A 23,322-nucleotide genomic window follows, 5' to 3' on the forward strand; every position below is an offset into this window, starting at 1 on the left:
GGCGTGATATGTGTCAGTCATGCTCCGGGGGTATTCATTGGTTAACAGCCTCTGAGCGTCTGTTTTCTTGAACTTTGACCTGCCCGGGAGCAGTGCTGTGATTGGCTTGGCTGCTACATCTATGTTTCTATTGGTCAATCCCCCTCACGCCCACTTCTCATCCCCCCTCCCCCCCTCCCCCCACATCCAAGTTGAAGGTGAAAGCCCTCTATTCATCCCGTTAGCTGTCCCGGTAGGAGCTTCTTTGCTTATTGTCGCCACGCAGTCTTTAATAAAATACAACAACAACAACAATAACTATGTCGGTGTTTTGTGAGGTCCCACAGGCAGCCCCTGTAGCTGTCTTCAAGCTGTCGCAGGATTTCAATAACGACCAGTTTCCCAATAAGGTGAACCTCGGAGTGGGAGGTAAGTTTGACCGCAGTACGTTTGAGCGACAGCTTTGCAGCCCGGTGACATAGATAGCCATGGCAACGGTATCCTGGAGCAACCAGCCAGCCAGCCAGCAAAGAATGTAGACCCAGCCGATTCTGTGAACTGTATAGGAAAATACACATTGATGGCATAGGCCACATTAGATTAGATTAGATTCAACTTTATTGTCATTGCACAGAGTACAAGTACTAGTACAATGAAATGCAGTTTCAGCATCTAACCAGAAGTGCAAAAAGAAGCAGTAAAAGTGCAGTGCAATGTGCTGGATAAATAACAGTATAAATAACAGTATAAATAATAATAACACATTATACTGCATTTATACTAAATCTATTCAAATAGTGTCACAGATTCTGGTAAGTGAACAGCTACAGTATTCAGATAGGTGATGCTGTTACCATAACATTTAGTTACACATCACAGAATAATTGTCACAGTATCTGACGGGTCACAGATTTGGATGTAGATGTTGATCATTTATTCTTGTTATGTAATAGTGTGGCACAAAGAGGGGAGTCATCTCTGTCCTCTCTGGTTGCCTCACTTTCTCCCTCCTGCTGCAACTCTGCACAGCAACCCTTTTCAATCTGTGGACTGAGGACTCGATTGGATTACTGTTTACCTCGTTCTGCTGCAAAAACAAGCCCCTTTCAGGAGTGATATGGCTTAGTACTGCGGTTCTCCTAAAGCAAGCAAATGGCACATTTCACTCCCCAGTGGGCTACAACCGTTTTCAGTGTTAATCGTATTAAAAGTAGTAATCCTTGGCTGCTTATCATTGCAAAGGAGCAGTGTAAGAAACATTGCTTAGCCCTGTCATGGCAGTGTATTAACGGCACCGAACAGCGTGACATGGCTGCCTGAGTCCCATGATTAGTACAGGAGGCTGAGGCCTTATAATCCCTTTTCTCTCTGCAAGACTCGCAGTGCTGCAGATGGTCGTCAGCTATGAGGCAGCTGGGAAATGTAGGCAACACAATGTTTGGTGTATAAAATGTACGATGTACGGTGTGAGTACACCTGAAACAAATCGATTGACAGAAAATAAATTTTTGAGAATCCACTAGCCTCATCGCTTAAGTCATTGTTTAAGACAAAATGACAAAAAGTATTTGATGCCGGTTCTCAGTGGTAGTTTTTGAAGATGTCACATGGGGCTTTAGGAACTTCTGATCTACTTTTTTCACTATTTAACAAATTATTGTCCCTTTCATGCCAGTGTATAAAAAAAAAAGGAGAAAAAAAACTAACTGTAGATACTATTAAACCTGAAACTGACTTAGTGAGTTGCAAAGCAAGTTAATGGTCTCTGTTCTGAAGATAAAAACGGTGTTGTATACTTTAGTCCTTATCAGGTGGTGACATGGAGGTCAGTTGGCTAAAACAGTTAACAGAAACCCTAAAGTGCATGCCTGTTACTATATCCAAGTGTTTTTTTCCAGGGCCAGTGGGGCATTTCTGTTATTTGACCCAGAAAGAGTGTCCTTAACCATCTTAAACTCATACTCTGTCCTCCATTTTATTGTACAATAACGGTTTCCTTAAATAATTTCTTGCAGCCTACCGGACAGATGAGGGCAAGCCATGGGTTTTGCCAGTGGTTAAAAAGGTTGAAAAGGTCATCGTGCATGATGACAGTCTTAACCATGAGTACCTGCCCATCCTGGGCCTGCCTGACTTTAGATCCTCGGCTTCTAAGATCGCACTTGGAGAAGACAGTCCTGCCATCCAGGAGAACAGGGTATGTGTTGTAAAAAAAACCCGACAACCTTCCATATTTAATCTCTTTTACATTTAAACCATTTAAAAACTGTCTGTTCCTGTCACTGCCAGGTGGGGGCTGTCCAATGTCTGGGTGGTACAGGTGCTCTGAAGATGGGCGCAGAATTTCTCACCCGTTTCTACAATGGAAACAACAACACCAAAACACCCGTCTATGTGTCCGCACCTACCTGGGGTACATCCACTCGTACACACAAACAAACGGTGTAGTAGTACAGAGTGGAAATGAGAATAGAGATTAGCTCCTCATTCATGGACTTTGACTTCTTTATCCTTCACAGATACTTTTTATAGACTCAATTTAGATTATTGTTCTATTTTAATATTTAGCATCCTATCATTGATCTTGCTTTATTATCAGTTCCTATGCGAGGCACATTGATAAAACAACATTTACCTTTGTATCTAGAGGAAATATGAACATTAAAGTGAGAACACTGGTATCAGTTTTTTTCTTACTGTTTGTTTCAGAAAATCACAATGCTGTATTCGCCAATGCTGGCTTTGAGGATGTCCGTCCATACAAGTACTGGGACGCAGAGAATAGGGGCCTCCATTTTGCTGGTTTCCTTGGAGACCTGGAGGTAAGGAACGGGAGAAAGGGACTCGCGTACTACTTCATTTTGGTCATCGGCCATTTTGACTAGGAGTTTACAGTCGTTCTTCTACTCTCTCTTTCCCACAGAGTTGTCCAGAGCGCTCTATCTTTGTGCTGCATGCATGTGCCCATAATCCAACTGGCACAGACCCCACACAAGAGCAATGGATGCAGATTGCAGAAATTATGATGGTATTGTAAACGCACATGCACAAAAATACAAGCCAGCACATGCCTGGCCGTGCTGTTTGTATTAACCATCACCACTAACAGAGTTTACACAGTCAATTGTTTTGCATGCAGAATTCTTATCATAGTATGACAATTGTTTTATCCTCTTCTTCTTTTATAGAGGAGGAAGCTGTTTGTGTTCTTTGACTCTGCTTATCAGGGATTCGCCTCAGGCTGTCTGGATAAAGACGCCTGGGCGGTCCGCTACTTTGTCTCCATGGGCTTTGAAATGTTCTGTGCCCAGTCGTTCTCCAAGAACTTTGGCCTCTACAGTGAGTGACGCTTGGGTGCATTAAGTTGTAGATCACTAGCTTGCAAGAGGGTAATTGTGCTTTATATGGGAACATCTAACAGTAGAATAGAGGATAAGCTCTACATTTTAGATTGCTGTAATCTTTGTCCACACCTGTCTTATTTTCAAACGGGTCAAATAAGTGTATGACCACCAGCATATAGCTTAAAAATTACCTACAGGTTAAATAAAGTAATAGCTACAATATCCTTTTATATTTGACATGTGTTTGTCCCATCAGATGAGCGTGTGGGCAACCTCACCATTGTGGCTCATGATGCAGAAAACCTGAAGCGAGTTCTGTCCCAGATGGAGAAGATCGTCAGGACCACTTGGTCCAACCCACCGTCTCAGGGAGCTCGCATTGTTGCCATCACTCTTAATTCACCTGAGCTCTTTACTGAATGGTCAGCACAGAATATCCCTCACAAAGCACTGTAGGATGTATGCAGGCATAAAGATAATATTTTTTTAAATATGTTATTTTCTGTTTCTTTGACTCAAGGAAGGACAATGTGAAGACCATGGCTGACAGGGTTTTGTTGATGAGGGCTCAGCTGAAAGCTAAGCTTCAAGCTCTGGGGACACCGGGCACCTGGGACCACATCACAGAGCAGATTGGCATGTTCAGCTTCACAGGCCTCAACCGTGAGTAATAACATCTACAGAAAGCAAACGTTTTCTATAACTTTTAGAGATGCCCTGGTCATGTTTTTTTGACAGATTGCTGATCGTCGATGAGCCATATCGGCTGATATAAATCATTGTTTCTCGTTGTTTTTGTTACAGTTGCTGGAATACTAAGCTCCAGATTTCAAGTCAGGGTCAACTTTCAGAAATTCTAAAAGTTGTCCCTATGTTGTTTTTGTCATCTAGGGTGGTTATTTTCATTAAAAACGCACAATTCAAATGATTGGGAAATAAGAATGAATATTTCTTGATAAATAAGTAATAAATAATTTAGGTTTTCACCAGAACACATCATGATAATCTTATAAAAATATATCACTGCCCATTACTCACATTCCCTGAATAGAGCCTGAACACATCATAAAGTAACTGAAAGGAACCTCAATATGTTAACTTTTGGCTGTTGCTGCAGACATTACTAGCCAATTTCAACACAGATTTATTGCTCACAGTGTAGCTTTATCAGGGATAAATAGAAAGCATTAACGACAATATCCGGATCGCATATTTATCATTGAATATCGGTCAATAACAATCAGCAGTAAAACTTTATTTCACACTATAATGGTTGAACTGTGTAATAACTCTGCAGTTCACATGCGTGCCGAACTGCAAGCAGGAATCCATATGAATCACGAATCAACTACAGTCCGTTAAACTATGTTTTCCCTATGATACACACAAATATCTTTACAGGATCTGTAAAGTACAACATTAATAATCAATGAATAATTTAATCTGGTTCTGCTGTTTTTCTTGCAGCCAAACAAGTGGAGTACATGGTGAAGGAGAGACACATCTACTTAATGGCCAGTGGTCGCATCAACATGTGCGGTTTGACCAGCAAGAACATAGACTACGTTGCTGAGTCCATCCATGATGCCGTCACCAAGGTCCAGTAGAAGACTACATTACCCACAGTTCTAAGTTCTTCCTCCTGCCCGGCCCTGAGCCACCTGATTCCAGTGTTTGTATCCAGTAGATTTCCTGGAGAAAACTTCAAACTCTTATTTGCACAAACATAAACACCTTTCGGCTCACTGGCCTCGTTTCCCCTTCCTTTCAGTGTTTATGCTAAGCTAGGCTAAACACTTCTTAGATCTATTTCGATCTGAACGCACAAATGGGAATTATTCCGTCTAGTAATTATGTTAATAATTTGTCCCTGTTTTCTTCGTGTTGGTCTCCCGTTTATAGTTTGTACTTTGTGTGACATCACAGAAGTTCTACATGTATGATACTTTTTGTGTATGTGTCATCACCAGAACCTTTGCGTGGGTCAGTACATCTGTGACTGTGTTACACTCACCCAGGCAGTGCTGACGCAACTGTCTAAAAATGTTCAATGTCATACTGTTATGATTCATCCATTCCAAGTGTTAGAAACACATTTCCAATTTTATTCAACCTGCAGTAATTAGCACTTATTATTAACTACTGTTTAGAGCACAGACCAAACTGACTCAATGTAGCTTTAATCAATGATTAATGTTAACTATTTACCTCCTCTATCATGAGAGAAGTTGCAATATTATGTTTATTGCTCTATGTAATGCGAACAAGAGATGAGTGTTCTCAGGAAGATATTTTAACTTGAACTATGTAATTTATTAATAATACTGTCCGAGTGTTTTTATTTCTAGTTTGTGTCGAGTGAGCACAAATGGCAACAAACTATTCAACCATGTGTCCTGACTCCAGAGTGAACTCTGTTTTCACGGCTGAATGTTTGGATGTTTCTGGTTGCGTCTGGCACCTACCGAGTTAATGTTGAGTTTGCACACTGATTGTCTGTCGGTAGCACTAGTGCACAATTATTTAAGACCCGGGGGTCAGGGGCACTAACACATTAATGATCAACCAGTTTGCTATCGTATCACTGTGCACAATACACCTATAAAGCAGTCATAATGTTAAGGAAATGAAGCCAATTTGATGATCAACTACTGTAATAAAGAACTATAAATAGCATATTTGTGGTGGTGTCGCATATATTTGAACTGATTAAATATTAAGGTTAAAACATCCTTTACAAGCCCCTGTACAAGTTATTTAGAGTAAGTGATCGTAGCAAAACATAATAAATTGTACACATGTTATAGTAGTTTGAATATGGCAAATATAAGTGACAGAAACAAGACAAATTAGACAAGAGTAATACAATTAGTTAAGTCAATTTATTAATAATTGAATAAATCCTTGTGTAGAACACATGGTCTGTCTCTTGATATCTTTGGGTGACTTATATAATCCTCTAAATTTTACCTAACAAAATGTTAGTTTGCCTTTTTTAAAGACCCAAACAAACTGTATATGAATCCTCACAAATATAAATCTCTGTTGACCAACTGCAAAATCATTCAAAGCGTTCAGCTGAGAGACTTTATGCACACAAATTATTTTGCTCAGTGTCGGTTGTCACATCAAAAGACTTCCGACTGGATGTTCTGTGTACATAAGGGGGTCAATGGGAATGGCTTAGCAGTGCAGTGTCCTTTGTACTTCCATAGCCTTACCAAGCAGAATGAATTATATCACTGTGTCCCGAGTCTCCGCCTCTCTGTGTGCGAGTGTGCATGTTTTTTGTTTGAGTTTGTGTGTGTGTGTGTTTGACGTGAGGTGGGGGAGCTTCAGTGTGCGTCATATTGCTTTCCTCTTTCATATCTTTCTCTCTGTGTTCTGTTGGGCAATGTACCTGCCAAGATTTCACAACGCAGAGCAGCATAGTCCAACCTGAGCTACAGCTACTACTCACATTTTAAAAAGGATCAAATGTTTATTTCATTATTTCACTAACAGATGATTTCTAGAACAATTGCTTATTTTTTTTCGCCTTCTCCATGAAAACTTCAGCCTTGTTGCAGCATTTATTGCACATATCGCTTTTTCTCTTTGTTTTCTTACGCATTCAAAACTTCAGACTCGTTTAAAAATCTGAAGTCACTTAAGATTTCAGTAAGTCACTCATTACACCTTTGTGAGGAGAAGTTACTGCAGATATTCATATACATGCATTCCTTTACTTAAGCATGCATAAGGAACAACTGTGCTTTCTACAGGGCATAATTCTACAGTGAAAGCAGCATAAACAAACATGCAAGTAGCAACTACACTTTCCTTGAGAATACTCATAATATCCATCTGGATCCCCAGACCCAAACCCCAAAACCCCCTAGCTTATTTTTAAGTGGTGTATACAGTTTTAGTAAAATAAACTGTACATAGAAAAGTGTCTAATGTGGTAGCTATTGGTATGAAGTTGATCGCCTTCAACGCTTTCTACTGGATGAAAACTAACAATGGACAATGATTTTTTTCAGAGGTGGTAACATCAAGAGAAAAGGTAGATAAGTGAGGGTGTTTGTTTGATATGAACACTAAAACTGTGTCCATAAAGCTACATATGCAGTGAGAAGGGAATGTTTAAATGGGAAGACGTAGCATACAGACTGCATGTAGGACAATGAAGGTGAATGTGGGAAGGATACATTTACTGAATGTATGCATGTATGTGGTAGCCATTTACACTATGTAAGATGACTTATATTGCTATCTTTAAAGTACTTTTAATAATTCTGACACTTTCATATAAAAATCTGCTAATAAATTTTGTTATTTCAAGCGCAGGTATTTTCAAAGTTGAGCACACCCCTCTGAACTTGCTGAGAGGTCGTTCAGTTTATACAATAAGTAGTCATTCAAGCTGAGAATTAATTTATGGCTTTTTCATGATTGTGTTCTTTTAACATGGCGTAAAAATTGTGTTCTTGTCTTGAGGCTTTTTGTTCTTAGCCGATGGCTAGTGTGTCTGGTACTGTTGGCAGTAAGTGGCACCCTTATGGCAACATTAGGACAGTTCCCTGTGCAAACAACATTTTCAATATGTGGGAACTGCCTAATAATACATAATAAAAAACTCTTGTATTCATCATTTGATCAAGTAAAATTTCAAAGCTGGCTCAGAAATGACCTATAATATCAATGTTGAGATATCTTGTCGAGTCCAGATGGTTTAAATGAGATGATTCAACGTTTACATCATGGATAAAGCAAGATATTCCCTGTTTTTGACAAAACATGTGATTAAAACCTCCATGCATTCCAGTGTAAGGCTGGATAAATCCAAGACTATGTTGTTTAGATTTGTCCAATCAAGTTTTTTTCAGCTCTGTCCCACTTATTATCAGCGATCACTTTAAAGGTGTGACGTCAGGCAGAGGTGGGACAGAGTGTACCAGTGGGGACCTGAGTGTTACTGGTGGCTACGTCGCATGAGGTGGCTCAGTCTCCTGTGAGAGCTGTGTCGGAGCATGGAGGGAGTCTATGAGGGGGGGCGGTTGCTTAATAAGGAGAACCAGTGAGGGATGAAGAGTAGGAACCTTCATCCCTCCTCCTCTGTGTCACTGTGCTAGCACATCACTGGTGGTTGCTCTGAACCTTCCTCCAAACTCTTTTCTCCATCCTGAGACTTTTTCCTCCTCTTGTTACCTAGAAACAGAGGAGAAATTCAGGTCATCATTGGTTAAAACACCTTACATAAACTGAAGCCGCATCAGGTTTATTCTGATATTCTCATCCTAACATTTGCTTTGCTGTGATTTTTTTTTAACTCCCTAATATTTGCTTTTAACTGAAGTAATTTTAGCTGCACTAAGCAGCACAGCTACTGCCCTGAATAACCAATTACAGTAAATGAGTCATATTGTATCTGAGCCAACAGTTGCATCTGGAGAATTTGCTCTGTTGAAGAGGAGTAGGTTGCAGCGAGGGCCACGACACATCACCTGTTGCTAAGATACACCCGGCACTGTTTCCTATGTCTGACAAAGAAGTTAGTCCCAATGTGACGACGGTGTGTGGGGGTGTGCTGTTGCATCGATGTTGGTGACAAATTGCTCACTCACTCAATTTACGCAACAGCTTCTTCCCGATGTTCTCCTCCGAGCTGGACAGAGACAGAGAGCTGATGAAGGGAGAGGTGGAGGGTTGAGACTCTGTAGGCACGTCTGATGGAGAAGGTTTAAGAGACAGACGAGTTAGACAGAGGCGATACAGCAATGTGGAAATAATCCCCCAGACCTAAGGTGATATGAACTGTGAACGGCCTACAAGATAAAACCAGTTGCCTTAAAATAGTTTATTATTAGGAAAACTGAGTAGAGAAGAATGGGATTGCAAGAAGGAATCAAACATCTCCTGGTGAGGAATGGTGGGTTCCTATACCTCTATAATAAAACCCTTGAAATATGACAAACATTTTGTGTTACAGTAGAAAAGAATCATAAACTCAGTAAAGTGAGTTACACAGTAATATCTATCTGAAATCTATACCATATTATTATAATTTTAGCTAACATTAGCCACCATAAGCAAACAAGTTAAGCTGTAGCGGGTGGGGGGGTCGTTATTTCCTCTTTAAATGTTTCATAATTATTTGCCTGAAACCTTTCAAAGAAAAACACTGGCATGTGTGTGTGTGGCGTTTCCATTATTGACCACCATTCTTTTTTCAATTCTTTCAAATTTAGAATTTCTCGACATTGTGTACATTTTCTGAGGAACAAACTAAAAACCACTGTTGAGTTTTATCTGAGACAAGAATCTATGTGATTCGTGAGCCTTTTTCTCCAGGATGTCGTCAGGATGCATCAAGCATTGCTCACCATTCTCTCCATAATTTTCTGGCCGGTCCTCGTGGATGTAGGGAATCTCATCCATGCGGAGGAAAACCGAATCATTTGGACTCCTCTGCCCATCAGATTTACTGCCTGTGAAGAGGGAGTCAGACCAATCAGCCTTAAACCGACTGCTAGTAGCCACACAACAGCAGCTGGTTTGTAGCTCTGCCTGTAGAGGGAGGTAAAGAACTTTCTATATTTCGGGCATTTGGTTTTTGAGGGTCCAGTAAATTCCAACTAAAGATGAGCTACAACCAGTGGATGAAATCTGTTGTGTTGTGGTTGAACAGAAACCTGGCGGTAGGTATATAATTGGATGCTACTCTTATTGACAACCAGCAGAACCATCTGTCCACTGATTTTTCTTAATGACACTAACGCAAACACACACAAACTGGATGGCGTGTTGCACACGTAAGACAGATGGTGTGTGGGAAATCCTTTAAGCTTTGAAACCAATACAGATTGGATGATGCCATGTTTGCACCAGTTTTGTGAGTGAGTCACTATGGGTGTTTAAGTTAGAGGATTCATTCTTTACTGAAATAATAAATCTAAAGAATAAATAGATTAACTTGCTTTTCGGACATTATCCTTGGTGAAGCATTAACGATTTCACCTCATTTTCATTTGTTTTCTCATTTCATTCTGTTATAAGGGTTGGTAGGAATTGCTTTTTTTTCATGTATTTAATCATTTCTCTTTTTTGTCAGACAGGTTTTTGGCCCTTTCACCCACAAAGCACTTCAATCAGTGTATTTGATCCTTGAACCTTGTCTTTCTTCCTCTTCAAAAGAAGCATTACCTCTCCAGTGAATCATGAAATTCATATTGAGTCTCATGGAGCTAGATCATCATTTACATATGGGGGCTTTGTTGTTGCTCTTATCGTAGAAACCCCAGTGACCGGGGGAATGTTAAAACAAACGGATGTATTGAAGAGGGAATGGGGGAAAGATGGTATCACTTTAACTATATATTTAACATATATATATATATATATATATATATATATATATATATATATATATATAGTCATATAGCCCAGCCCTATGTGGATTAATAGCTGATATTTGTGTCAACCTTCATGCTAACACCAAAATGTTACAAAATGTTTCCTTCAGAATTCTATTATTGCAAGAAGCAATCTCGCAAACAGCATTTAGATCTATACAGTCTATTCTACAAAGAGGAAATAGTTACAGAGCCCGTGGCTCTTGGGGGATACAAACCTATTAAACCTCATTTTAATATCAGTAATAAAGCCAATTAAAATAAAAGGACTATTAAACATGTAATAGATTCATTTTCAATGGACTAATTGACTAATCATTTTAGCACTTAAACCAACTCACCATTGTAACGTAAAAACAATTGTAACGTAAAGACAACAGTCAACATATTCCAACACGGCAGCTACACTACTTACGGACGATCCGGTTTCTCTCATTGAGCTGGGAGGTGTTGCGAAGGCCACCGTGGGGATGGAGATGTGCAAGGCGTGCCAGCCCCAGACGAGTGTGTGTGTGTGTGAGGGGGAGGGCGATGCTGTGTGAGCGGGCCTCTGGGACCGCCGGCCTCCCTTTAGCATCAGGATCCATGGGGTCTGGTGTCTGAGGGGAGCTGTCCATCCTGGTGGCCATGAGGGCGTTCTGGTAGTGGTTCCTGGTGATCTGTGGCGACATAGAAAGCAAGTGTTAGATCTGTGTGTGCATGCATGGCTGCCTCTACAACTCCAGTGCACGCGGACAGGAGGAAACATGGAATGCATTGGGGAGAAGGGGAGAACAGGTGAAGTGAGAGGGCGCATGCATCTTTTAAGGCCAAAATATTCATGGCTGAAATGGAGCTCAATTATCCCCAGTGATTAAAGGACAGAGAGTGTATAGAGGGCAGACCGAGACAGGATGTCTGTGTTCAGTCAGAATCAGGGATTAGGACATATCAAAGGCAAATGCTGCAGCAGAGGAAGAGAATGCATTTTTGGGAATTTTGAAGATTAAATAGAGGGAGTTTAAAAGTGCACTTGCTTGCTTGTGTTCCCAATTTTATTTACCCTTCACTGTGCAGGAAATTAAACATTTACTTGAGATTATAAACAGCGGTAGCTGATTTTTTCATACGATTCAGTGTTGTGTGTGTGTGTAGGCATTCATGTGTGTAACCTTAATGATCTGCAGGTCTGTGAGCTGTCGGACAGAGTAGTCCGGTATGTAGACCCCTCCTCCTGTAGTGAGCTGTCCCACGCTGCCTCCACTCAGTAATGAATCTGATTGGTTCAGACCACTGCCCCGGGAACTATACCTGGACCTGAACAGAACAGAAGAAGTAAACCAACTTTTAGCTGTGTATTTCTTACATACATTATCGAAATTGGATCAAAAACTGTCAGAAAGTAATAAATGAGTTAAGGCACCCAAATCTATCAAAATACTAAAATTATATTTTTATAATTTCTTATGTTCAGCACTCTTTAGTAAAATAGATGTTTTTTCTTGACTATGCACTAAAGCTAATTCAATTGTACTTGCTCGACTCTGACTATTGTTGCACGCACTGCAGCTCTGTCGTTGTCATTTTCATTTTTTTTAGAAATGAAGGAAAATAGCATTATTCTATTTCTCTTCTACAGTATACATGCTTCATTGATTTTCACTGACTTGAATTGTCGCCTTCACTTCAATACTGGCCACCCTAGGCAGTGAACATTAACACAATTAGAAAAGCCATGTTTTTCTAACACAAACTGTTCCATGACAGACCCACACCATAAACAGTTAACTATACCTGTCAAATATATTTTTATATCATATATTCTGTCTGGTGCCATACCTTAAGAGATGTTGTCGTGTTTTACTTACTTTCAATTTAAGCTATAAGAGCACAGGTCAGTACTTATTTATTTTAAACTCTTTTAAAACATGATTGATGGCTTTAGACATTAAAGTACTTTGTGTGCATTTTGTTGTGTAGGTCTTTTCCATTGGCCTATATTCTGCATGGTTTTGATTTGAGCACTGCCTAGCTAAATGTTGGAGAGCAATGACTCATATAGAGAGCAAAACAATAAAGTCAGTAAAAAAACAGCTCTTGAGATGTGATACTACTGCAGCTACTTGAGAGAAAATTCGGGATTCTTTAATGTCCAAAGAAGGGATTTTAAAATATTTAATAAGGGCTTCCATTAGCTTTAGCTCACCCTGGAAATCACATATGCAAAACATGTACCCACCACAAGAAAGAGAGAGAGAGAGAGAGAGAGAGAGAGAGAGAGAGAGAGAGAGAGAGAGAGAGAGAGAGAGAGAGAGAGAGAGCGAGAGAGAAGCTTTCTGCTTGCTCTGCAGTCTTAGATGGATTTCATATAATCCTGTGCAGGTCATGTCCTTCCACTGGGAAATTCTCTGAAATCGCTTCTTTTAATTACTAACTTACCATGGCTGCTGCTGCTTTTGCAGGCTGGCACTATACAGACGCTGGATGGGATTTAGACAACAAAAACACGTCTACAAGCACTGCATTAGTTTATGATTATCATAGCTGAACTGTCCCTGATGTCATAATCCTCATTGCGATATTGATCTATATTGATATTGATATTGATATTGATCTATGTGTGCACTTACTTACCAATAGGCAAGGGCGTGATGAGTGCAGGCATGCCATAATAGGAAAAAGCTCCATTTTCAAAGCGAAGAGCCTCCTTTCCTATCTCTACCTCCACCCGTCCCTGCAACGCCAAAACAGTCATTTACAAACATAAGCTTATATGCTAATGGTGGGATACCTAATTGATTACTCATCTAATGGAGCCTCCCAGTTTTTACACAGTAAATATGCAGCAAAACACTGTAATTATAACAACTACAAGCACAGAAGTTATTTTTCTTCATAATTCATCTGCCATTCCTGTTATTAGTATTATTATCTGGTTTAAAAAGCAGCAGAGGAGTGATTTACCTGCAGAACGAGGACAAAGTAGTCCACAGCTTTGTTTCTCTGGAAGAGGTAGTGTTGAGGTGCGTGTTTGTTCTTCGGGTTGAACTTGAGTTCCTGCACAATGCTGGGATGTTTGATGAGACGCAGCAAGATCTTCTCTGACAGGTGACACTGCCTAAAAGGCTCCACCTCTACAAGATAAAGGCATGTAGACACACACACACACACACACACACACACACACACACACACACACACACACACACACACACACACACACACACACACACACAAAATGACATATGTCCTTGTCCTGGTTTTATCCTGCAATCCACTGTGTGACCAACAAATACTCTGCATGCTTTCTTTAAACGCGCATACGATGCTACCTGTTGCCAAGAAGCGGTGTGTTGCGAGCAGCAACTGTGGCGAGATCTTCACCTTCAGCTCATTTTCTGCCAGTTTGAAGATGGAGAAATCCTGCATTTTCCTCTCGTGGTTGGACACTCGTCTTTTGTTCCGATTATCAGCTATAAACACACACAGATTGCGAATCATAAAAGAGCACAGTAGCCAGTGCTAATTTCACATTTCAGTAAGTAGAAGCTACTTTGAGGTGTCACTGGCCTCATTAGTTGATGCTAACAAACACTATAGATGTATTATTAAGTTTATCTTCAGCACGGATAGATTGAGATTATCCACCTCTGATAGATACATTGACTTATCCTCTGCAGACGAGAGGAGCATTAAATGCAATATATCCCGTTAAATACATCGTAGCTGCAGCAGGAACAGCTGGTGCTATAAATGCCTGCAGTGCAAAGTCTGGAGAGATTAGCTCCGCTGTGCTATATATACACACACACATAATTATGCACATGCAGACACACAAAGAATTTAGTTTATGAACACCCAAACAAGTGCACCGCTGACTGCTTCAGACTCTGCATGTAATTAAAATTGCAGCACACTTCAAAATGTAATGTTCATGGCTTATGGGTGTTCTTTTGGAAGTCACATCCCCATATGTGTGCAAATAAAGTGGTAAAATCCAGTGAGTGAAATGAAAGCACTGACCAGATTAAATATGAAATGAAGGGAGTTTGGCATTTGACTCCCTCTCTTTGGAGAGCCTTTCCAGCCAATTAAAGATGAGCGGATTATGGTGATTATCTGTGAGACTGGGCCATTAATTTACATTATTTAATTATGCATCAGCAAGGAGCTAAGAGCAGAGGAGAGAGCGTGGGATCAATAGTTTGATCCGAAAGCAGGAGACAAAATGGTGGAAAGTAATTTCCATTGTTCTGTTGAAGCTAAACTTCTACAGCCATAAATATTACTGCATTTGTTGTTGAATTGAGCGTTTCTCAGTGATGTTGTGGACCACAGAGCTGAATAACCTCTGTCAGCTGCTGTGACAAACAGAGAAAATCTATTCAGTGTGGCTGCTGGAAATATAATCAGATTGATTCACAGCTAATGTAGCAGTGACTTTGAAAACTGAGAGTTACATTATCAGCGTGTTTGTGCATCATACGTACTATACAGGTCTGTCTCATCCACAATCTCAGACTTGATGATCTCTTCTATGACGTCCTCCAGGGTGACGATGCCCATCACTTCATAGAAGGGGTCTCCCTCCCCTTCGCTGTTCACCCTCTGCACCACAGCCAGGTGAGACTTGCCTGCATTCATCAGAAAAGAAAAAGGGCGAGTTCAAATGTTTTCACAATGTGAGTTTATGCAAAAAAAAAACATGCCCATGCAATTGGGTTGAGAGGCGACGTCACTCGATAAAAAGTAAAATGAGTCAACAGCCTCCAACTGGATGTGTGCAGTCAAGATGAAAATCAGCAATAATACACCAGCTGGAGCTTAGAGGCCAAAAACACAGGAGAGAACTAACTTAGAGCTTTGTTATGACATTATTCCAATGTCAGGACGGCCCTTGTGTGTGTTTGTGTGCGTGACTCAGATGAGGAGAAAGTGGGCATAGGGGGGATTAGTCTAGAGACATTTTGACAGTTTGGAAGACTAGGGCCCTTACATAAACACTGAGATTATGCAATCAGTTTGGGGATGACTGCATCTGCTGACTAAACTGCCCATGCTCCTGCCACCTCTGTAAACACATATACATACAAACAAACACATACACACTTTACACATCAATGAGCAGAGAACCATTGCTCCCTTTCAGTATGCGTTAGGCTGAAAACAACATGCCTGCCAGATACAATGACACAGGTCACCAGCAGCTTCTCCGGAACGAGTCAATAAAGCCAATGTGACAAGAAGTTAAAGTTGCCACCTCAGTTGAACATCACCGGGAAAGCAGAACAAACTACCCCGAAAACATTAACAAACACACTAATAGTTTTGACATCTATATTTTTCTCATTTTCAACTCACCAAAAACACTGATATTTAAAAATAGATCCATTATAATGTATTCAATGTACATTTATTCTTTGTCATAACAACAGACACATGGTTCTTCTTACGTCAAATAAGTTATCTAACCAAATTGATGACGTCACTAGAACACAGATTTGAACAGTCTCCGACCTCACTTGAACAAAATCAGTGGGTCATGTGAGGTCATGTGACGATTTAGTAGATCACTGCCAGGGGATAGAATGGATCAAATACTTTAATCCACTGCAACAAGACCAAAAAAAACCTGATTGACTGACAGGCAGCCATCTCCAAAACATGAAATTCTAGCGGTACGAGGTTGGCTGAGATGACAAGGTTGTGCTCAGCGCTCAGGTCAGCTTGTCTGAAGAACTCAGGTGAGTAAGAGAGGTGGATTTGCCATCAGCTGGTGATGTGCCCGGGCACTGCATTACATCATTCATATGTTACATAATACTCTTGCAGACCGACACACACACTTACCAGTCTCACAAACACACAGACACACATGCCCGGGGCGAAACTGGATCTACCATGGATGTCCATTTTGCAAATGTTTCTGCTCCGCCAGTTTCCCAGGCTCCTTCAGTCTATGTGTTGTTTTAGATCCTAATGCATGTTTGTATATGATTGTGCATTATGTGTATGTTTGATGTCTGTCTCTGCACACATTACAGCCATACAATACTATATGAGGAAATAATATATTGTTTATATTTCTATTTTTCTCTCTGCTTCTGCACACATTTAGCTTATAAGAAACACAATGACTGCCTTTTATGATTTGTTGGCTGTTAACTAAAAGTTTGGATTTATAATGTGTATTGTTAAGTGTACTAAATGGTTTATTTAGTAGGTTTGTATAATACATTAACTGAAATACAGCACACTTCAGGGAGAAATATTGTACTTTTTACTACACTACATGTATTTAACTGCCATAGTTACTAGTAACTGTTTAGATAAAGATTTTACATACAAAACATAGGACCAGCTAATTTTTCTACTAAATTAAATCACTGCTTACATGCTAATGCCCTAATAAATATGACTGTATACCATACTAATGTAATACTGACAGGGGCCATACTGCATCCCTTTTAACTTACTTTTAATTTAAGCTATAGGAGCACAGGTCAGTACTTATTTATTTTAAACTCTTTTAAAACATGATTGATGGCTTTAGACATTAAAGAACTTTGTGTGCATTTTGTTGTGTAGGTCTTTTCCATTGGCCTATATTCTGCATGGTTTTGATTTGAGCACTGCCTAGCTAAATGTTGTTTATATTCATTTAGTTAGTTTAATTTCATTACTTTTACTTGTAACAGAGTGTTTTTAATGTTTGATGTTGTGTTACTACTTTGAATTAAGAAAAAATACCTCAATACTGCTGCCACCACTGATGGAATCTCACTCCAATAAATTGAAAGATTTACAGCAGATATTTTCTTGCTCATGATGCCATGAAAGCATAAATACATAAATTAAAGAACATTGCTTTCTGTGTGAAAGTATATTAATGTATTTTCCACCGAACAGTGTGTTTGCAGTCCTCTCTTACATGTCTTTCATAACTGGTGACATTTCCTTCCTTTCTCCAACACAGACCTCACCCCAGCCCATCGCCCCTCTCAGTGAGCGATCCAACAGCTCCCAGCCAGGCTTCCTGAGCAGCAGGGGCCTATAATCCATGCGAGCAGGAGGTGAGAGGGGAAGAGAAAGGTTGGAGCTGAATATTTCATGGCTGCTCTGCAGTTTCGGATGGCGACGACCCACAGAGTGAAAGGAAGCTTCAAAGTCACCGCGGGCTAACAATTAGGTGCACACTCACAATCTAAAGGTGACCTTTTCACCTAACCTTATCCATAAATAAAACACAATAAGCAAAGACACAGGGTCACAATGGGGCCCATGAATCACAAGTGTCAGACCAAAGCTATCCTTCATAATCCTGAACAAAATAAAGCTATAGACCTTGTGACCTGTAAGTGGCGATCTGATTTATAACCCTGCCAAGGTCTCCACAGTGTCCCCTTTCACATTCTGATGAGCACAACTGCTGCCTACGACCAATATCTATTGAGCTCTCTCTGTCAATGAAACAGGTTTACATCCTAATCCCCCCAACATAAGCCAATGTCAGTGAAATCTTTACATAAGAGCCGTTCCAGTAGCCTCTCATATGTCTCCATTTTACAGTGTGACCATCAGGGGAACAGATTTAGTTGTTAGCTGCTCAGAATGATATTTAATGTTATCATCCAGACTGAATGGGGTCCCTGGGGAGAGGCGACACACTTTTTTTCGGTACTGAATGGATGCTATCACTGTGTGCTGTTACACTGTGAATACACTTATCAGCAAAAGATGTTATCAGACAAAAGATTCAGAGAGAGATATAGATGATATTCATTTCCTCTACTGACATTCCAGTGAGATTAAATGCCTGCACTTTTGCCTAATACTTTTTTGACATTACATTAAAGTGCAGATCCGATAACCGATGCACATAATTAAAAAAGGTCAAACAAGCAGGGGTGATGGGGGCATGTAAAGTTCACAGAGTTGTTGCGATGGGAAAAACACTTTTAATGCATACATTTTGACCCCCATTCTAATCCTTGGTAGCCTCTAACTTCTGGCTGAACCAGACTCACTGTGTGACACTGGATCAGATTTCACATATGGCTCCCACTGCTCTTGGGATCAGAGGGCTTCACTGACAGGCCCACTGTGAGCCGATGGACTGATGACATTTACTTCTGCACTGAAAACCTTTTAAGTGCACAGTCTCTTCAAAAGATATTGCACTCCTACTTGGCAGGAGGTAGCTTTGAGATTCTTCCAAGACATACATATGGCGCCTCCCACAATCACCACTGATTTACTCATAAGTTAAGTTCTGGACATGCAAAAACAAAAACAAAAAGACACACCTCCCTCCTGCAGAGTACTTCTGAGACCTGATCTCTGAAATGATTTAAAGTCGAGTTACCTCTCTTGAATTCCTCCAGCATCACATCCAGCTTGGTGTCGTTGAACACGCTGTGCATGGGATGCTTGTAAAACTGAGTAATTGTTTTTAGGGGAGTGCAATCGTCGGGATCCACGAAGGCCAAGTCTTTGACAAACAGGATGTCCACGATGTTGGACCTCTCGTTCTCGTAGACCGGAATCCGAGTGAAACCGCTCTGCATCACGTCCGACATGGTGCAGAAATCCAGCGTGGCGTCCGAAGACAGCATGTAGCAGTCCGACAGCGGGGTCAGCACGTCCTCTACGGTCTTGGTCCTCAGCTCCAAGGCTCCCTGGATGATGTTGAGCTCCTCTTTGACAAGGTCGTGGTACGGATCTGTGACGCGTAGCATGGCCACCAACTTCTCCCTGGTGTAGAAGCTGCTGATCTCCTGGTGCAGCATGATGTCCAGTATCTTCGAGACCGGGTAGGCTATGGGGAAAAACACCAGCATCAGCAGGCGGGTCGCGCAGAGGGTCTTGGAGGCGATGGCGAGACTGTGCCTGGACGCCAGGGAGTGAGGTAAGATCTCGCCGATGAAGAATATCCCCAAAGTACACGAGGCAGTTGAGAGAGCAGTCATTCCTAAAATCTGGCACATCCACACCACAAAACACGTATTTGTAAGCACGTTGCCAAGCACCACAGTGCAAAGGATGTAGTTTCCATGTTTACGCACCGACTCTATCTTCCGTGCGTATTTCTGCTCCTTCTCTGTGCCACTGTTTTGCAGAACCCGTAGCTCCACAGGGTCCAGAGCCAGCATGCTGATGTTCAGACCGCTGCAGAGCGCGGACAGTCCCAACAAGAGAACCGAGACACCTGCCTGGAGCCAAACATCTGCCTCTGGAGGTCTCTCCACCACCGCCAACCAGAAGTCTTTGGTGCTGAAATGTTCCCATTTCACTCCATCAAACGCGCACATGGAGTAGTATTTGATCACCTCGCCTCTGCGCAGGTCTTTTGCGAGCAGCTCCACCAAAACTGAGTTGTGACTTGAGGCAGATCTGAAAGAGCCCAGAAGCTCGATGTCTGAGCTCCGGACATCCTCCTCTTCGCAGGGGTTCCCTGTGGACCGGAGCTGGCCCTCCGTGTCCCCGCTGTCCCCAACTGGTTCCTCTAAAAACGCGATCCACGGAGCGGCGTCAGTCCTGCCGCTGATGTTCAGGCTGTTGGGATGCTCCGTAGCAGGAGATGCGGAGTAGTAAACCCTCAGGATGAAGCGAGTCCCCTCGACCGCCCTCAGCACCCCGTCCTGCACGGATAGCTCTCCGCTCTGGGTGTCCTCCGGCCGGACGCCGAGCAGCGCTGCTGTCGCGGCCGGCAGAGAGGAGAGGGTGACGGTGAGGAAGAGGAGAGAGAGCCGGTGCGGATGCAGGATGCAGCAGAGAGCATCCGCAGCATCCGCAGCCATCATGCTGAATGAACTACTGAAGGACACGGGAGAACTGGGTCACGTGGTCTGCGGATGGGATGGATGGAGCAGCAGCTGGGTGGCCATATCCACGCAGATAAGGATGGGTGCGTTAGAGAGAGAGAGAGAGAGGGAGAGAGAGAGAGAGAGAGAGAGAGAGAGAGAAAAGAGGGGCACCAGAGTCCTTAATTATGCATGACAAATCGTGACGTAAGCCTATGTTATTTGCTTTTTTGCCACTTTCTAAAAATAGACGGCAGGAAATGCCCAGACATGAATGATTCATGTGATACACACGGGATCAAATAATACTTGCAGCTAGCCTTTAGAAACCCCTTAATAGGCTGAAATTAATTCAAAGGACAAATGTCACCATTATGATGAGTAAAAAAGACGTATAAATGCATCATTTAGAGGCTTACCACAAACATATTCGAGATCATATATGGCCTAGTATTAAGGAACAAAATCGTAGAGCTTTTATTTGTGCGGCAATATTAGTTGGGAGCAGAAATAACACAGCTAAAATGTGTTTCTTTGCTGTGTCTCCACTAGATGGCAGTATTATCAGCTGTTTCTGAAAAAGAAGCCTACTCTACCTAAAGCCTGGGCTTATTACACGGGATTATGTGTGGGGATTTATTTCTTTGTCATAAAATATCAATTTGTTTTTCAGAATTCGCATCCCGGAACAAATGGAATAATTGTTGTAGTCTCTCAACACATTTTTAGAAGGATACATTTGGATCCTGCAGATGTATAATCACATAAAACTTTCATATAACATGGAATGCATTTTACATAAAGACCGACCTGTTACTAGTACTACCACAGATGATGTAGGCATGCTCATTTTAAGAGCATCAAATATGAATACGGATTCGTGAAAATAGATAACCATTATTGTTAGTTATTGCACATTGATCAGCTGCTCTTGAATATACAGTGAAGCCCTCATACAGCAGCTCGATGGCCGCTTGTCGGATTTACGAGGTAGGAAACTGAAGGTGAGAACTGAGTCCTGCCATGTCTTTAACACCTGCACAGTCTATCTGCTCTCCATCAGTCACACATCGACAACATTTGGAGAAAAAGCCTTTGCACACGGCTACTTTAAACGTGTCTTGCCTGCACTTCTGCAAGAACAGTATCAACCAATTTGAACATCTCCCAAAAAAATAACCTCCGGAAAACATTTTATCTGTTAAAATTATCAGAAAAAAAAGCTGCACGTTCTTTAGTGTTTAACATTACTTATGTCGATATTTAAACTTTCGCGTTGGCAGATAAAAAAAACCCAACTTCATTTCAAAAACGAAAAATCAACGACAATCACACATTTTGCTCTACAGAACATTCCTCTGTGTTTGGCAAAAAATGTATCGTATTTAAAACTTCTTAAAACTTGTAATCTTCTATACTGCCAGTTGATCAGTATTTCTGAGTCAATAAATTCCCCATCTACGATTCCACAGTGAAAGCTGCTATTGTTACACTGTCGACATATATATATATAATTACTTTAAATACGCGTAATCTACTAATGTAAATCAAAGTCCAGTCAGAATAAATACTAAATGTAGTCAACAACGATAACACTTATGGTTTGCCAAGCAAACACGTTTTGAAGTCCACATACAATAGAAGCACATTGGCCCAAATTCTCCTGAGTATTTTTTTTAAATATTAATACTCGAAGTCCACCTTCAAATCTATGAATTCAAAGCGGATAAATTATTATTTTTTTGAAGAACTGGTTAATGTTCAATCAAGGAGTTGTATTCAGAGCAGGCTGTTAAACTATTGTCTGAACCCACAGCATAAAGTAATACGTTTAAAACTGCGGATCTTATCTCTCTATATTTTCTCTTTTTTCACGTAATTCCTTAAAATATTCTTGGCAGCTAAGTGGGTGAAGGTCATGGTGTTGCTTTTATTTAGTTTTATTCTGAGCCTCACATCTTTTCAAAAAATGTAAAACTTTTATTTCAACAGTTCCTCCAACTGTCGATCAAAAAGATGCAACATGCAGCAAAAACAAAATGAAGAATGTTGTAGTCGACAGAAATGCCCCAAACACAATAACACACCATAATTGCGCAAACCCACATGTCATTTCTTTGTTTTTAAATATAGAGATGTTTCGTTAGGATAAAGTCTATTTTAATTTTACTTAGAAAAACATCCCCAAAAAGTATCAGTGACATGCCAGATGTGTCATTGCAAAGTTTAATATTCAGGAACTCGTAGCCTCTAAAGATATAAAAGTTTTTAAAAAAAACTTGGTTAATTGAAACCACATGTCAAGTATGTCTAGCTGAGACAAAATGACAACATGAAGCAGCGGCCTCTTGGATTTCTGCTGATCTGCTAAAAGGATCTCTGCATATAAAGGGACGGATACAGAAGACAAGCTGCTGGATTACATGAGTCTCAGATACTGTTCAGGCCGGTTTCTTCTGTGTGTCCCTATAGTGTGTCTTAAGTGTAAGGAGTGACTCTAAACTGCACATTTGCCTCTTCACGTTTAGTTAAAGAATTAACTTTACACTTTGTAATGATGCGTCATTACCAAACACAGCCTGCTGGATTTGTTAAATGCGTTTATTGTGAACCTTCGTGCGTAAAACTTGAAAATGTAACACCTTGGATAATTGTGCGGTTTATTATATACCTGAGGTGTTGTAGGCCGGGAAGAAAATGTTATATTGGCTTTACACGGTACATTTTCTTCTAATGAAGTTTTTCTGCTCATCTGTTAGACAGAAGTGACCTTAAACGACCACTTCACGCAACACTGACCGGCCTGGAGAAATCACAAAG

At 40.9% G+C, this 23,322-nt stretch overlaps 2 protein-coding genes across 2 annotated transcripts; one reads left to right on the forward strand and one right to left on the reverse strand.

Moving 5' to 3' along the window:
* Positions 1-212: 212 nt before the first annotated feature.
* On the forward strand, positions 213-5,999 carry got1 (glutamic-oxaloacetic transaminase 1, soluble). Its single transcript, XM_054599895.1, has 9 exons — positions 213-408; positions 1,995-2,176; positions 2,269-2,392; positions 2,689-2,801; positions 2,903-3,007; positions 3,168-3,318; positions 3,580-3,745; positions 3,844-3,986; positions 4,791-5,999. Exons 1-9 carry the CDS (start codon positions 300-302, stop codon positions 4,928-4,930), a joined length of 1,233 nt encoding a protein of 410 aa, XP_054455870.1. The 5' UTR covers positions 213-299; the 3' UTR covers positions 4,931-5,999.
* A 2,333-nt stretch (positions 6,000-8,332) lies between these two features.
* Positions 8,333-20,502, reverse strand: LOC129092459 (metal transporter CNNM1). Its single transcript, XM_054600419.1, has 10 exons — positions 19,065-20,502; positions 15,190-15,333; positions 14,032-14,172; positions 13,664-13,833; positions 13,330-13,433; positions 11,872-12,016; positions 11,136-11,379; positions 9,692-9,796; positions 8,933-9,034; positions 8,333-8,516 (listed from the first exon to the last, which is right to left on the reverse strand). Exons 1-10 carry the CDS (start codon positions 20,500-20,502, stop codon positions 8,437-8,439), a joined length of 2,673 nt encoding a protein of 890 aa, XP_054456394.1. The 3' UTR covers positions 8,333-8,436.
* Between the last annotated feature and the right edge of the window lie 2,820 nt (positions 20,503-23,322).

This window comes from Anoplopoma fimbria, chromosome 6, assembly GCF_027596085.1.
Source record: "Anoplopoma fimbria isolate UVic2021 breed Golden Eagle Sablefish chromosome 6, Afim_UVic_2022, whole genome shotgun sequence".
Classification (NCBI taxonomy): domain Eukaryota; kingdom Metazoa; phylum Chordata; class Actinopteri; order Perciformes; family Anoplopomatidae; genus Anoplopoma; species Anoplopoma fimbria.